Here is a 17,658-nt window from a genome sequence, read left to right as displayed (position 1 = left end):
TCCGCATGACTCTTGACTGCCAGGTCGCTCCACAGCTGATGTTGACTGGTTCTGTTTGCCGTCTGCATTGTACATGATTAATGGGCTGCTTCCTTCAAATTTGGGGCCACTCTCTTGGGTTAAGGAAGAATATAAGTATTAAATACCACCGTATCGGCCCCAAAAGATGATTATTTCCTGTCTGCCAGATGGTTAGTCCAGCCTTGCACAAAACTAAACCATTGCGTTTTTATGGACCTCTCCAACAGGGCATTCGGGAGGATTTTCTGTCGGGGAAGAAATATCCGGTACATGCTTAACTAACATCCAAATTTAGCAAAATAGGTGAAAACACTTTCTTCCAGCACAAATAAATGATTTAAATTTTGTTCACAGATAAGTATAAAGAATAAAGCAGAATACGTTTGATTTCAAACCATCATGTTCTCAATCGTTATTGTAGCGGAGACAGAAAGCTTGCTAACCTATTTATTGCATTTGGTCACGAGGTTCCACATACAGTGGATAAAGAAATAAGATCCATTTGCTGTGGAAATTGTGTTAATTGAAAAAGACAAACAAGAAGTCTGTTTTAGGTTTTGATAAAGTAAATGCATTAAGTAAAGTAGACTTAACAATACGTATAATGAAAATAATGAGTCGAGTTTGGACTATTAAAAAAAAATCTTTAGTTACATATTGCAAGTGAAAACAACAGCAACGATCAATATGTATTGCAAGGTTTTTGTTCTGAATTCTGTTGCGGTTTTTTGCTTTTGTGCTTTGTTTGAGTCCCACTAGTGAAGATGGAGGATGTTCTGTGTGTGTGCCTTTTCATTGAACTTGTGTTTTTAGAATTCTTTATACTCTGCCAACCTGAAGGAGACCGAGTGTGTTGAGTGAAGAGGGCCAAGTGTATTCTGGTGCATTGTTCTTCCTACACCAAACACTAAACCCTTTGTGATGTGGAGTAGAGCATCATGACCTGATGCGAGCATCGCACAGCATAAGGCTTTGTTCTCATCACCATGGAGACAGCACTATTAAATAGATTGGAACGGGATGAGAGTCGTCCCATCAACTTTGATTTTTTTTCTTTCTTCTAGCACTTGTATACAGACTGAATCCATTCCCTGGGGTTCTCCATTATGTTTCTCTGGAATGGTATAAATATTGATAGCACAAACTGTACATTGTCAGATCTCAATTCGTACATTTTCTACACTGCTCGTGTGTTCACGGACAAAGGGAAGATGATCAGCTGCTTTTTTTTTTTTATTTCCCATTTGGTTAATTATTGCAGGCAGACATTCTTAGATCCAAAGCAGTCCTCAATAACGTGCTTATTGTTTTTCTCCCCCATCCACAATAGCTTCTACAGTTGGTAACCTCTTCTCTTTCTGTGTCACAGTTGGGTGTGGTGGAGTCAGGGCCAAGTGCTGGGACAAAGCTTTAAACACAGGTTTTTCTTTGCAAACAAACAAAACAACAAGGAAGCCAAAATAGCAGAAACATTCCAAAAGTCAAAAATAAAATGAAAACTTGAGAGGGCAAGAAAACAAGCACATGGGGACTGATGCACTACAATAGACAATGACCAGAGAAAGACTCAGACCTAAAGAAACTGAATACTCAGATTAAGATAACAAAAATGTAGGTTGAATATTAACTGAGCAGATAAGAGGTGACAAACGTGAAAAATGAAATAACGTTTTTACCAAGATTGAACCCTGTATTCCAACTTTATCTTTTTGAGTCACATATTCCACAGTCTCCCAAATCGTTCTAGTCATCTTAGTTCACATTTAAAAAGAGAACAAGAAAAAAAAAAAAAAAACATGAAACAGAGTTTGACCCGTATTAGTCTGTTGCCATTCTACTGCTTACCGCTGTCGCTGTTGTCATCCACTAAGATGATTTCCTTGAGTAGGTGAGCTGGCGTGTGGTTGACCACACTGTGAACGGAGCGTAGTATGACTGACAGAGCCTCGTTCACAAAGATAAACACCACAGAGATCTGAGGAAGGTCCTCTGGATACGTCAGCTGCTTGCACCTGTAATGATAATTTCAACATTATTACAAATTGTATTCTGCAAGTGGTTTAATGTTTGTAGGGTGGCATGTGGAAGAGTGGCAAGGAGTGCACAAATCTCAAAATGTGTTTAGAAAAAAAAAAAAGATGAGACATCTTGAAATAATCAGAATTAATAAATAAAAAACAAACTGAATGTCACCAACCACTAATGGAAATAAACTCACCATGAAAGGAAACAAAACATGACTCAAAGAAATGTGACTCAGGATGACAACAACAGAAACAATCAAATGACCGAGACAGAGAGAAACGAGGGAACTAAATACAAGCAGACAGATGTGAATTTGAGGAACACCTGGGCAAGACACAAGTGGTAGAGGGAGCCGATTGGTGGACTCGGGTCTGAGCTCATAAGAGCAGCTGGAAATAAAAACCTGATGAGGAAGGCGAGGCTGAAAAAAAGGCCCTCAAGGAAAACATGAGAAAACTAAATCCACTCAAACCAATGTCAACAAAAACACAGGTAATCTCAGCAAATTAATTGAAGACTAAAGCTATGAAGGCAACGCGAGACAATTTCATTTATAAAGCACATTTCATTTGCAAGTCAACTCAATCAAGCAGAGACATCTACAAGTGTAGCAGTTATATGCAGATATTCAAAAGCAAAGCAGAAAACAGTAGCGCACAAAAATTATTATCTGAATCTAAATCTGAATGTTTCTGTAATGGCCATAACAGTGTGTCTATAAATAAATACAATGATTAAAATAAGGAGATTATGATAAATAATTCAGTAATTTACTATTGGTCATAAAATGTTATAAATGTGCTAATTGAACAGACATTTGTAGAAGAGTAAGTGGTCAATACTGTGCATGTGAATTACTTCTTTTGGAATGACACAGATATTGTATTGGACATCATTAGATGTAAAATACCTCATTTTTGGCCACATTTTATGGTAGCCCTTGCCATTATCACAGCAGTCTCATTGCTTGTGTTTAGTTCTGTACAGGCAATTAGTCCTACTTTTATAGTCATCTGGAGTTTTGAGCCGATTTGGACCAATTATTAAAATTAATTGAATATTTTACCATCCAACCCTTCAAACAACAAAGACAAGTATTTTATTCAAGTTAAAGCTACCAAATCATTTCTAGCTGAGTACAATTTATTCAGGTATGCACTTAGACTTTGAAGTCTGATATAAAAGTGTTGACATGCCATAAGCCTTTTGATGAGTTTCTTACATACTGTGAACTGACACCAACAGCGCAACAAAGCCGGCATCTTTCCACACTGCTCCAATTAGGCCCCTCTCACAACAGTTTTATTTGCTGCAGACTACACTTTTTCCTTTACCGAATCATTATGCAAAGATAATCAAGTTGTTATTGCAAGTGGTGTGGCAGAGTGTTATTAAAAAAAAAAAAACAAAAAAAAAAAACACTTGTACTCGACTTTAGAACATTTAGAGGAATAAAGTAAAGTGTAAACAAACCTATGAGTGGAACACTCGGAGCTCTAGAATCATTTTCATCAACTTCAAGGTAGATTATATGCTGAAGTGACATTTTGCATTTAGCAATTGAAACCATTCATGCAAGAGCATCTAACATATTGTTTTGTCAGAATTGATCAGTCTCATACCTCAGTGTCGTTATCATCATGAATTAGATGTGACAGTAAGTTTTAAGTGGAATCTTAAAAATAATGACTTGGCAGGTAATATGAATCACAAACTTGAGTCACAAATTGTTACAGACAAGAATGTTTAACGTTTTATCTCCTGAGACAAAATAGACACTTGCTGCTTAAATTAAATTGGCTGTGATGGATAGTATTTGTGTAATCATACTAGTTCAGCATGTAAAAGTTGACTGTCTAAATTTAGTTCCTTCACCACTGCTGTGATTGTGTTCTCTTCGTAGACAGCATGTTTGCCATCGTAACTCTGCAGGTGCTCTGTTGAACTGGGACACGAGTGTGACGACAAGCAACTGAAGGACGGGAGAGGAAAGGCAACCCGCCAGGTGGATCCCAGCATGGTTCTGAGTCTACAGCCTTCTCCTCTTTGCCAGTGTGTGTCTGTTGTCAACATATAATGATGCAAACATTTATATTTGATACCTGACACCAAACCACTGATTCGAGGTCATGGAAATCACAAGAGTTTGCTTTCTCTCCCTTGCCAACGGCTTAAGTAGGGTGCTTCCTTGTCGCCAAGTCAGCAAAGCTCATTTCTCAGATGTCTGTGGAAGATTATCCTGACCATTTATCATGTGGTGTGTTGAGAGAGATGTTTCTTCCCCAATCTGCTTGGAAAATGCCCAGGGCTAACAATCGTAAATATACTGAGACATGAAACGGAACGAGAAAAAATTGAACGAACTGCATTATTATTCTACTACTTCTATCAGATCTTTTTTTTTTTTTTTTTTTGTCATGTTATATATGCTGCCTCTCACAAGCCAGCCCCACATCGTTAGTACAGACACCTGATTTGTGTGATGTACTGTGGTGATCGATTGAAGTACACCGCAGATTATAAGAGCAGAAAAAAATGAGGCTTGCATTCTAAAAATCTGTTAAAACCCTGCTTTTATGAATGCGATAAAATGCAATATTTTTGCTAAAATACCACTTCCACCTCACTCCATATCAAGCATGTCAAGATCCGGTCCATATATCCCTTTCGCAACACACCGCTTTCAAATACTCAGCGGATCATATGAGCTGGGCATGCTTGCCGTGCCTATCAACAGAGATGGCAAATCCAGGTCCAGAAAGTAAAAACCGGGTCACAGTTTGGCTTTAGCCACAGGTGCTTCTAGTCAACCGACAGGTAAACAAGCTCATTTGAGGAGAAGCATCTGTTAACCCATTGTAGTGTTAAAGAGCATGTACATCTTATTGAAAAAGATACACTTAGATTTAGGAGCAAAATGAAGAATTCTGTTTCGGACTACTGCTCACGAGGTATGTGCCCTGCAAATATGCAGGCAATACTAGATATTTCCAGCTTCCAGGAATCATGTACATGTTACAACATAGGCCTACGTATAGTGTTGTAAAAACAAGGTCGTTAAATGAACAATGGATCATTTAAATTGGCACAAATAGCATGCAACTGTGTTGTCTGTGGCTTTTGCCTGCTCACACCATCATTACTCCAATCATTAACATGTGATGCATGAAAAAAATATATTTTGGAGTGGCCATTTATTGTTATCACTCTGAGACCAGTGAAATAATTTCATTAAAATACATTCATTACATTGGTACAAAATCAAGGGGGTTATTTTTTGTTGCGTTTACGCGTCCAGCCATCAAAGAAGCTACGTTGAAAATATTCTGGATTGCAGCATTTGGCTCCACTTGGAGCAATGCCTTCAACTTCTCTTCTTAAGAAACATGCTCCTAATGTTTTTTTTCAGTCATGTTTTCATGCATATATGTTCTACAGTAGCAATTCTACCTGTCCCCTCTCACAGATTTCTCTATGGTCTGCCTTAATCAACCCTGCCAAGTATCTATATAAATACAATGACAAATCTGGCAGTGTGTTTGTATTGGGATCTTTTCGCATCACATTTTGACTTTCGAGAGCCTGGTGCCACATTGCAGACGTGCAAGCAGCAAGCCAAAAAAATATACACACACATTTCCCTTCTGTTCACTGACCTGTTGAGAGGCATTGGTTTAAGAATGCATGTAAATGTCAGACTTTCCCACAGATTCATCTTTTCTGGTTGACATGAAGAGGTGAAGCTCGATTTCATTCGTGAAACCATATGATGACATTGATCCATTTCCTTAGTTATTGGATCCAACTGTAGGACATCGGTCAACCTTTTCATTTGTACCTGTCTGCATTGGTAGGGAAGTCTTGTAAAGCAGCAAGAGTGAGTGATTGAAGCATCTATTTGAAATGGGCCTTAGCTCAATGGCCAGCACTCATAATTTGACCAAGAACAAGCTTTGACAGAAACAGAACGCCAGATTAAGATGTATTTCCAACATACCGCCCTCGTCTCCACCTGCGCCAGCTTGCAGTCCCAGCTGCTGGCTTTGGCTTTTCCCCCAAGGCTAGTTGTACATGCTGTGGATTTCAACATTGAACTAAATCATTGCTCTACCATGATGGTGGCATTCCAATCCATAAATATCGCCTCAGAGTAAAACAGATTAGTTTACTTCACCCTCTATTAAATCCTCTCAGAAGATATTCACTATCACTGGAAAGAGTAAAGGCTGGATGACAGGAGATTCAAATACGAATCAATTCCAGATCTTTATACAGGATTCGCTTCGCCTGTTTCCTTAGTATCGGCCATTTCCTTGAATGGTTATCAGCCTCCCACACAAAGACAACTTCATGTCCAAGAATTGTGTGGGTGGCCGACCAAATGTGTATTAGAATTATTGAATGTTTTCAATATGTATCAAATCAAGTCAGATATGTAAAGATGTAACAGTAATATATATATATATATATACATACATATATATATATATATATATATATATATATATATATATATATATATATATATATAATTTTTTTTATTTTTATTTTTTATTTTTTTTTTAAATAACAGAAATGTATGTTTCTCTCTGTAACTCCATCATTATTTTTGTTCCATTAACGGTAGTAATGCTACCATCATGTCAGCTTTTATTGTTTTTCTTCCAACGGACCAAAAAGCCATTATCAGACCAAGGCCACGGCCCAAGGACAGCAAACAGAACTTTACTCCCTGTTGGTGTCTCGTCCAGAGGGTGAAGAACAAAATGAGAAAAAGAGGCACATGGTCCGTCATTTGGGCATTAGATCATTTTCTGAAAGTAAATCACAATTTTTATTCAGCCAGGGATCCATCAACTCTATTAAAAAAATAAGACTAATTTAACATGGTCACCTCTCACCCATGTCTATCCATCCAATGTCTATACTGCTTGTCCATATTGGGGCTAACTCAGACAACAGGCAAGGTGCAGCTCAGACTCCTCATCAAATAAACACATGGATAGAAAAATCCATTTGCGCTTATATTGTCACCCTTGGACAATTTGGAGTCTTTAATGAGCATGTTTTTGAAATGTGGGAAGAAGCTCGAGTACCCAGATAAAACTCACACACGCACATGAAGAACATGCAACCTCCATACAAAGCAGCAAGCAGCAGACCTGCTGACTTGCTGTACACTGTGCTGCCACAGAATGACTGAGTTCTAAAGAACAAAATTCGCCACCACACACACACAAAAGATAATTACCATCATTTGTAGAATTTATCTAGAGAATGGTTGTGAAAGAAAGAAATCTATTAACAATCAAGAAATCAGAGTTTTGTTTTTATCAGAGAATGAGCCATGTACCTATTATAACATGTAACTACACAAAAGCATGAGTTGTTCAGACCCGCTTTTAGTCTGCTTGTTTCTGAAATATCATCATTTGAAAATTCAGTTTAATGGCTCGAATAGAAAGCAGCATAAAAGGAAGAGCAGCTTGCAGAATGTAATCCCAGCAACACAACTACCATTAAAGTGAACAAAGTAGGCACCATTTAATAGCGGAAGCAGCCACTTAAAAAAATCGCAAACCCCCTCTCTTCCCCTGTGTCAGAAAACCCTTTCCTTGTTGGTTTTTTGTTGTTGTTTTTTTTTTTTTTTTGGGGGGGGGGGGGGGGGGTAAAGTCAATTAAAAATAATTTCCTAAAAGCTCTTCTACTCCACAGATACCCTCTGCTGACTTTATTAATTACCAAGCCCCTCCCTACCCTTTTCCTGCTTTTAGTCTTGACACATTTCCCCTTTAAATAAAGCAGTGTGATTGAAATACATTGTTGCCAATGCTACTGTCCTCAGAAGACTCTTGTGGCTGTCAGATTCCCAACCAGTGTCACATCCCCCACTCACATTGTTCTGACACCGAGTGATACTAATCCCATTCAGTTTGTAATACTGTATGCATCAAGATCGCACCCAAACCATCTTGAGCTGTACAAATCATTCAATGGCTCTCTTATATGAGAAATGCAATTGTCTGGTTGTTTTAGATATGATAGGATGTGTGCTTAAGCCCCTGGAAAGAAATATGCTGTGTATATTCAGTATTTCTGTTCAGTCCTTGTTAGTCTGTCCTGCCATTTGTATTTTTCTTTTTTTTGATTCCTTCTATTTTTTTTTTTTTTTTTTTTTTGATTTCTACAGTTTGTGATTGCTTGAGTGCATCTCTTGACTTCAGTGACTTTGTATGATTGTTTGGGTAATGAAGCTGTTTGACGCCTATAGTACAGAAGCGTGCAGCTGCAAATTTTTGTTTGAACGTATTCATAAGTACGTTGGGACATACTTGCGAATACGTTTGAGCACAATTGTAGCTGAAAAACGTAGCATTTTTTTCCCCAAAGTGCCATGGGGTATTGGCAACCAAAAAAATATATATTTTGTTTTAAGCTTTGGCCTACATGATACAAATATGGTCAAAATTTAAGTAAATGTGTTTATGCATGTTTTGTTTTTATCGTGCTAAAGTACAAACTAATCAGTCCACCGAGCGTGTTCATGATGGTGTCCTATCATTAGCCATGCTTGACGCTTGACTTAACAAAACTGCTGAGCAATGTAGAATCAAACTATTTCTGGAGTAAACAACTGAGTTCCAGCATAATTTGCAATTCCGGCAGGTTTGTAACACACACAGTTCCACTGAGAAGCTGAGGGCAGTCTGCACGTAATTATCGCCATAAACCACCCGCTGTGCAAGATTGTCCCGAAGGACCCGTTTTACATTTTACATTTACAAGGGTCAATTTGAATTTTTGTGTTTTATTCATGCAGCATTGCAAACATTCATTCTGCAACTCTCCCGGAGGATGAGTGGACATCTTGTGCATGAGATCTTTTTAATGGAACAAAACACAATTTTAACTTCATAGTTTACTTTGTGCTACAGAGGGGTTGCAAAACTAAATAATAATCATAAAGAAATGGAGGGAGAGAACTGTACTTTGTAGAGACTTGTATGTGTTTTCACAGTAATGGAGCCCATTAACTGGTGCTGGAGTCGTGCTGGTCTCCAATTAAAAACCTATCGTACCAGCAGTTGTTGATGTATCGATGTAGAGACAACACACATTCCAGAAAACGAGAACAAATTGAAAATGAGCATACTTTTTAGGCCTGTAGTCTGGGATCGTCCTGTCCAGGGAGATCCTGTCACTGAGTTGAGCATTGTAGCCATACTCTTCATACTTCCCCTCCATATCACGGCTGTCTTCCCCAAGTGAGGCGGCAGCTCCCCCCTGACCGAGTCCTCCGGGACCCTCCACCAACCCTATGGGTTTTGCTAAACCTGCCAAAAAAATGACATAGAACATCAGAGGTGGACGCAAACAGAGTGGGCAGATTTAGGTGAGCAGAGGGAGCATGTAGAATGGCAGCTGATTGACATTTGATGGCAGCATGCAGAGACCACAGGAGCAGCTACGATACAGCAAGGCCCCATCCTGAGGGCATCATTATACTGTCTGTCAATGACAGAGCTGCAAAACACTCAGTTGGACAAGGACATGACTGAGCTCCACAGCAGAGAAGCTGAGAGAGACAATGATAGTAAAGCCACCACAGATAGTGGAAAGAAAAACGGATGAATGAATGACGACTGGTTGTCACATGAACACTGAACTATCACTTTGTGACAAATGGATTACTATTCTGATTATCACTGTTTGCCTTGGATATTTACATACAAAGAGGATGACACAAAAAGACATCATGTATATTATTGGGGTGTCATATAATATACAAAGGAGGACAATCTTTGTATTGTATAGTTCTCTGAAATCACTATGAGTCTTTAGGTTGTTTTTTTTTCCCTGTTTCCTTATGATCCTGAGCCCTTGGTCATTCACTGCCCACAACACATTATGCTTCCTCAATCTGTTGGAATTAATAATAGGATTTTACTTGTCAGACTTAAAATATGCTACAATGATTAAGGTGACTCATCACGACAGCAACTTTAAACGCACTGTGACGCTGTGACATTGTTCAAAGGGGATAGGAAATAATATATTTCCTCCTACAAGCAACTACGTCCTTCTCTTTTCATTCAATTTTATGAGCAACAACATTCTGACCACCTGCAATATATAAAAACTAATACAAGTGCTGCAGTACAATTGCCATATTAGGATAGTGTTGGAATACGGAGTACCAGTGAAAATTTCCAATTCAACTAAACGGGCTTCTCCCATGAGAGGGATTCAACATGGCCCGATCTAGTCAAAGTGGTGGCATTTTGACAATTATGGGTGGGGCTCACGTCACTGTGCAGCCATCTGGCATCACAGCCGTGTCACAAAACAACACTGATACCCTCCAGAGGGGAAGGCCTCTCTGTCTCTGCATGACACTTGGAAGCAGAGCATTGCATGCCAGCTTTGTTTGTTTGTGTCCATGGTGTTATTTGGCTGACCCTCGTCTTCTTCTTCCGCTATATGACTTTGTATATTATTTATGATACCTTGTGGAGTGTGAGATGAGGGAGGTGTTACGCCACATAGTACCTCACTTTTAATTTTTACTTAGCTCAATCTCAGCTTTTTTTACACAATGGTGATCCCTTCCCACATAGCTTTATATGGATGTATACAGTACCATTAACCTGACTAAGCTTTATTTCTTGAAGTTCTAATGTCCGAATATGTTTGACACAATACATACATACTGTACGTTCTAAATGAAGCTGTGTATTATTTCACCTTTTTAAAATTAAGACTCAAATTCAACAATGACCTTGGCATACTTAATGACAAGATTGATGTTTTTGTGAGTTAGTGTAGATGGAGCTGAACATACAATATCAATAGTCCACTTTGTCAAACAGGCCTATGTCCATCCTCCCGTCCGTCCATCCACCCACCCACCCGTCCGTCCGTCCGTCCGTCCGTCCGTCCGTCCGTCCGTCCGTCCGTCCGTCCGTCCGTCCGTCCGTCCATCCATCCATCCATCCATCCATCCATCCATCCATCCATCCATCCATCGGACCATTTACAAGCCTACCCCAGCAGTATTTGGGTGGTAGGTGGGGTACACCTGATCGCCAACCAGTCGCAGGGCACATACAGACAAAAAACAAATTCACACTCACAATTACACCCACAGACAATTTGGAGTGGTAAAACAGCCTACCAAGCAAGTTTTTGCAATGTGGGAAGAAATCCACACAGACACAAGGGGAACATGCAAACTCCACACTGGAAGGCCGGAGCCGAAATCGAACCCTGCACCTCTGAGCTAAGAGCTGTCATGATGAAAAAAGTTTGCACGACTTAAGGGAAACAGTCTCTACGTACTATAAGGGCAGCACTCTCTCCTTTTGAACATATTCCATTACTGTGAGTGGCTGAGCCGCTGACTGCTGATTTTCAGGTGAGCTGCTGAATACATTATCCCTATTTTTCAAGGGTGAAAATTGATTCTTATCTGCTTGGGACAACGGTTTGTCAAGTAGAGTCTCATCTACATATCTTTATTGTATATATATATATATATATATATATATATATATATATATATATATATATATATATATATATATATATATATATATATATATATATATATAATATATATAATGGATATATCAAGCTCCCAGGCCTCTGGTAGAGGACCCGAGCTTGAAGGGAAAAAGAGACCACCCACGGGGGGTGAGGAAAATGTTTGTTTTTATATATATATATATATATATATATATATATATATATATATATATATATCCTAACTTCCTCCTGCACTCGTGAGCTATACATACTTGCGCTGATGCACACAGCGATATTGATCATTAAGATACAATATGAGCTTTGAGTGTGCATCGTTGTGGAGGAGATGGAAGTGTGACATTTTTCCTCATGCTTCTTGGAATAGAACAGCATGGGTTTCTTTGCTATAATTGGGCATTATAGATAAGAAGCGTATCGGGTTCTGCAGCTGGGCTCATCCTATCGGCACCTTCAGACGGGAAGACGGCCATCGAGTGACTTCCATGGCTGACGAAAAGAGTCTTAGTGTAAGTCTTGGCTCACATAATTAAACGTCTAGTGCCAGTCTGAGGTAGAAACAGAATAGAGGCATGTTAACTGGCTGATAGCCATTATCTGTTTACAAAATACTTTGAGTTTTGTTGTTGAGGTATAGTAGATGTTTAGAGTTTGTGCTTTCTACCCATGTTTGTGTGGGTTTTGTACAAATACTTTATCTTCATCCTCCATTCCAAAGACTTGTAATTGTTCGAATATATGATTGTTTGTCCATATTGCCTCTATGATTGGGTAGCCACCAATTCACGGTGCACCCCACTTCTCACCCCAGGTCAGCTGGGACAGTCTCCAGCTTACAAAGTGAGAACAAGCCATACAAAAAAAATTGGCTTAATGTAGAGCTTCTACCTCTCTGCGTTGAGAGGGGCCGGATGAGGTGGCTCAGACATATTGCCTCCAGGACCCTTCCCTGGTGTAAGGAGGAGGCCTCGGGAGCAACCCAAGACACGCTGGAGTGACTGTGTCTGTCTCTTGGTTGGCCTGGGAACACTTCAGAATTCCCCCAGAATACTTGGTAGCTTGTGGGGGGCACGTGGGGCAGTGGGTGGAGGTGGTTGTTGGTCTTGTGGTGGGCTGTTCTGTGCTGCTTTGGTTGGGTGGGTGGTGTGCACTGGGTCACTTGGTTGGTGTCCTGTCAGTTCTGGGGTGGGGTTCTCCCCCCCCGCCCCCTCTCGCCATTGGCTGGGTAGGATGAGGTCCTCCGTCTCCATCATGCCAGCCAACACAGCAATTCAAGAAAAGGAATAAAAGGAAAAAACAACTAACTCTCATGACCTTCCTTGGCTGTTTCGGTTGCACTCTGCAGCTCCAGGTGTTTAGAATTTTCAAAGGCACTCCCAACACACCTGCTCCTGCGACACAGCAGTATTCAGCCAATATTCAAATCATGTTTTATTTTGCTTTTCTTTTTTGTGTCGCTCCTCTCTTAAACATTGTTCTGGATGACTGCACTTTTCAATAAATATCCATCATAATGAAAAGGGCGTTGTGGCAGAAATGAAAGTCCATGGGCCACAGAAAAACCGTCCTGGCATGACAAGGATGCAAATTCTCAATTCTGTATCACCTAGCAACTGAACAGGACAGATTAAAAGGTAACTTTTTTCCCCTTTTGTTCACTTTAATTATACCTCAACACACGACAGAGTTAACATGGCATGCGTATACTTTAAAAGTCGCACAATGCTACGGTTCTGTTCTCTAAGAAGCAAATGAAGGAAACATCTTCACAAATCACATCACTTTGCCAAGTCCAATATGGCTGCAATGTTGACGTCCACTATGACGTAAATGTTGACGTATGTTACGTTAATATTTTCTATGGTAAGTGTTGCCAAGGGCTTGACAAGTCAGGCCGAGTCAAGACTATTGACTTCTGTGTGTTGCAGTGATGTGTGAACAGAGTACAGTATAGAATCACAATGTTCAAAAACAACTCTAAGTTTTTCAAATGTGCGTACGATAACAATGAGCCTCAACAAGTACAGATGAGGAGATACAGTATCTGTTGAGCTTAATGCACTACTTAAGGTCAAAACACAGCTTTATAAGCTGGCTAACAAGCTTAAAATGTTTTCATCTGATTAGCGAAAGAAGGTGGCATTCACAGCTAAGCTTGGCCGCAGATAACCCTCAAGTCGATGCTTTGTGCAGCAGCTAACAATCGTTGACTGTTGTTTTCTTGTTGGTAGTCTGGTTGCCCACCATCAGGAAACGATCAAAAGTACAATTCCAAGACTTGTTTATGTCCTTCAAATCTAATTGACCCTTGGTGTAACTACCGTGACATGACATCAGGAGGCAATAAACAACAGAGAGAATGGGTGATTACTTCATATCGCTGCAGGACATGGTAATTGTCTCTGGCTCTCTGAGTCCCCCTTCTCACAATGGCAATTTCACAAATATGAGGAGTCACAATTTACAAAGGGGTTTGACCTGTGGATACTCAATGTTATGATGTTTGCTATTAATAAGATGAAGAAAAATCATGCAGGATTTGGAGCAGAATGTTTTCAGACAGAGATTGTTCATTCACCCATCCATCAATTCTCTCTACTATTTAGCCTCATAAGAAGAGGCGAAGTCGGCTCGGTGTCTCACTGGGTAGAACGTCCGCCTCACAGTTAGGAGGGTGCGGGTTCGATTCCACCTCTGCCCTTCCCTGTGTGGAGTTTGCATGTTCTTCCCGGGCCCGCGTGGGTTTTCTCTGGGCACTCCGGTTTCCTCCCACATCCCAAAAAACATGCTTGGTAGGCCGATTGAAGACTCCAAAATTGTCCCTAGGTTTGAGTGCGAGTGCGAATGGTTGTTGGTCTCTGTGTGCTCTGCGATTGGCTGGCAACCGGTTCAGGGTGTCCCCCGCCTACTGCCCGATGACGGCTGGGATAGGCTCCAGCACGCCCGCGACCCCCGTGGGGACTAAGCGGTTCAGAAAATGGATGGATGGATGGATGGATGGATGGATGGATGGATGGATGGATGGATGGATGGATGGATGGATGGATGGATGGATGGATGGATGGATGGATGGATGGATGGATGGATGGATGGATGGATGGATGGATGGATGGATGGATGGATGGATGGATGGATGGATGGAAGAAGAGGCGAGGTAAAATGTATGGGGGACTAGCAAGGGCAGATCACAGAGATGAACACGCGTTCGCAACATGAGGATGATATTCTTCAGTTAGAAAGAAAACACTCATATTACTCCATGTGCTGAATTCAGTTCCCTTATACACTTAAATCTCGATTTCACTCGCTTCGGTCCTACGCGACTTTCTGTCTTACACGGTTTGGTCATGGACCCCAATTTTTTTTGGTGATAAATACATTTTCAAGACATTTTAAATAGATGAAATAAAGACCGTACGAAGCTAAATGACTTGCGCTGTTTTTGAAAGGAGGAGGTTCATTCTCATCCATACATTCACTCACATGTCAAAGAGCGTGGCCAGTAGTAGAATAAGTTGCTGCTTTATTCTCGCTTCCATCCAATTCACATAGCATCAAAATGATGCCTGATATTGTCATCTGCATATTGTTTCTCTTTTACTAAATTGTCAACAGACTTCAATGAGTGTGGAGCAAACGGACCCCTTCGGCTGCCTCGTAACATGACTGACCTAAATGAACATAAATTATCCCTTCGGTTGCCTAAAAACACGTCTATCTAAAAAAAATAAGACTTTTGATACAACGCGCTTTCGGGGTTAATACGATTCCCAAACTCTGGGCCACAAAGCCCGCGTAAATTCGAGATTTAGGTGGATTTGTTTTCTGTGCAAGGTAGAAAACAACAGTGTAGCTTTAGAATCGCTTTGGCCACATGCTCTCTTCAGCCATGTATCAACTCCACGACAACACAATAATTGTGAGGTTAGATGCTTATTTCTTTTGCCGTTGTCATCACAAGGGAGCTGAGGTTATCGCAAGTGTATTTGGGTGAGTGGCGTGCTACACAGTGTGAAGAATTGTGGTTATTAAAATTCCACACAAACACAGTGGTGAACATGCAGACCGTGCCAACTATGATTCAAAAACAGAATATTTCATTTGGATGCAGACAGCAACATACACTATTGCACTGCCCTATTTGTATTTCGGGTTCGGGTTCGGGAAAAGAGCCACTAATTAAAGGGCTTTTGATATATTTGTGCTCTCTACTGGTGGCCAGTATGAACTACATCAACCCAATGGCATTCAGGTTTGAATAATACAGGAATTCACACAAATGATTTGATTATGAAATGATGAATTGAAAAGGTATGATTAAGTAGAGACCAGCAAGCTAGAATTTATTTTTTACTGCATGTCATTTTCTTTGTGATCTTTACACTACGTCACTTGACTTTTCCAAAATGTACATGATTTACAGTAGAGCTTGTGCACAATAATTAATTTTACAAAAGAACTAATAGTACAAATGAATGCAATTTAGTTAATGCTTATTGGTAAAACATTGTAGCGATTAAAGACTTATAAATCAGTTTGAATGAAGATGACTGGATGTCAAATGACAGCATCTGAGAGGTTTACAGTAGCTACATTAATATTATGTAGTCGAATAACATGAAGTATATGAATCAAGTCTAGCTGCTACTGTATATTGTACTCGAATGCATTATGCTGCTTTAGTATCTTACAAAAAAAAAAAAAAAAGATGTGCTTGCAGAAGTCATAATGAGGAAAGCAATTGTTTTACATTGTTGAGTTTTCAACCAAGGACACGAGACTTTGTAACAGCAAATGGATGATTATCAAAATATTATTATTATGTGATTCTTAATATTATCAGATTATTATGATGCGATTCTTAATTCCCCTACCGTTTAGTTGATTGTAGACGACATCCTCCAGCCTCTCCAGCCGCTGGAGAATAGATTGCCTGTCCACCAAGTTGGTAACTTTACCATGTCTAGCGCGCAACCTCTGATCAGAAGCCCGTCCAATTTGGACGAACTCCTCGGATCGGTCCTGGATCCTGCAGTAAACCGAGAACAGGATGATTCCCACAAACACAAGGATGTTGACGGTCAGTAAAGTTTTGATTTTGCGTGCCACGGCCATGAAAGTGACTTGCGTGTGGCCACCGAGTCCCAAGTGTTCATGTGTGTCTTTGGCCAGCTACCGAGGTCTTTTTCATTAAATATCGCTCGGGTGTGCAGGTGGGGGTCAGTGGGGTGCTCCGTTCAGGACCACGGACAGCCTCACTCGGGACCTCGCGAAAGGAGCAACGAGGACTTGAAGGTGCGGTGCTCGGCGATGCTTCTCGTTGCGGGCGGTTTGCGTTTTACAGCAGAGATTGGATTCCATGGGACGCGTTTATCATCTCAAACAGCCAACGGCAGTTCCGAAGCATCTCCCTCCGTAACCTGGAACGTCACTATTCGGTTAGCCCCAATATGTCTCGTCCATCTTCCGGGAGAAACACAATAACATCCTCTTGCTTTTACTAGAGCTGTCCGTTTCTGAAAATTTGAAGCCGAGCAGCTTAACACCGCTATGTGCACACATGCTTCAAAATAAAATATACAATATACATAGGCGTATCTTCCTTTTCCTTGTGCAGTCCTTTGTTGTGGTCCTCCGACCGGAGGCGGAATCCAGAGCCGCTTCGTCCTAATAAAGCAACGATGTTTCGTGTCGGTGGGAGAGATACAGTCAGCCAATGTGGCATGCTGTCTCTCTCTCCTCCACGCAGCTTCACAGCTCGATTTGCTGCGTCCTGACGTCCACGGGAGCTCGAGCATGAATAGTCATGAGCGGGAATGGGTTTAAAGCACACAATAAGCTTCACAACGTCCTTCCGCTTGACAGAGCAAATGTCTACTCTTGTTAACTGCTCACGTGTGAATAAAATGTCACTTGTTTCATTTCATCCGCCTTGAGTGGATTTTTTTTGCGTCGCCTCACCTTTTTCCAACCTATCTTTGGATCCTGCACGTGCACAAACATTTTGGGGGTCGGGCGCACGAATCCTCCAAACTATTTAAACAGTGAAGCAGAAAACACAGGAATATG

The 17,658-nt window shown here is 40.6% G+C and overlaps 1 protein-coding gene across 2 annotated transcripts in view; it reads right to left on the bottom strand.

Annotated features, from left to right (window-relative positions):
• galnt9 (polypeptide N-acetylgalactosaminyltransferase 9) overlaps positions 1-17,455 on the bottom strand; it is a 52,222-nt gene extending 34,767 nt beyond the window's left edge. Inside the window, exons 1-3 of one of the 2 annotated variants that reach the window (XM_049763976.2) lie at positions 16,464-17,455; positions 9,200-9,380; positions 1,867-2,033 (exon numbers count right to left, since the gene is read on the bottom strand). In XM_049763976.2, coding sequence (XP_049619933.1) covers positions 1,867-2,033; positions 9,200-9,380; positions 16,464-16,704 — 589 coding nt within the window. In that variant the 5' untranslated portion in view covers positions 16,705-17,455. Of the gene's footprint in view, positions 1-1,866; positions 2,034-2,239; positions 2,393-9,199; positions 9,381-16,463 lie in introns of those variants that run through there. The other variant, XM_049763977.2, reaches the window with a different exon arrangement.
• Positions 17,456-17,658: the final 203 nt, after the last annotated feature.

This window comes from Syngnathus scovelli, chromosome 3, assembly GCF_024217435.2.
Source record: "Syngnathus scovelli strain Florida chromosome 3, RoL_Ssco_1.2, whole genome shotgun sequence".
NCBI classification, from domain to species: domain Eukaryota; kingdom Metazoa; phylum Chordata; class Actinopteri; order Syngnathiformes; family Syngnathidae; genus Syngnathus; species Syngnathus scovelli.
Note: the sequence above shows the minus strand (reverse complement) of the source record. Positions and strands in the feature narration are given on the sequence as shown.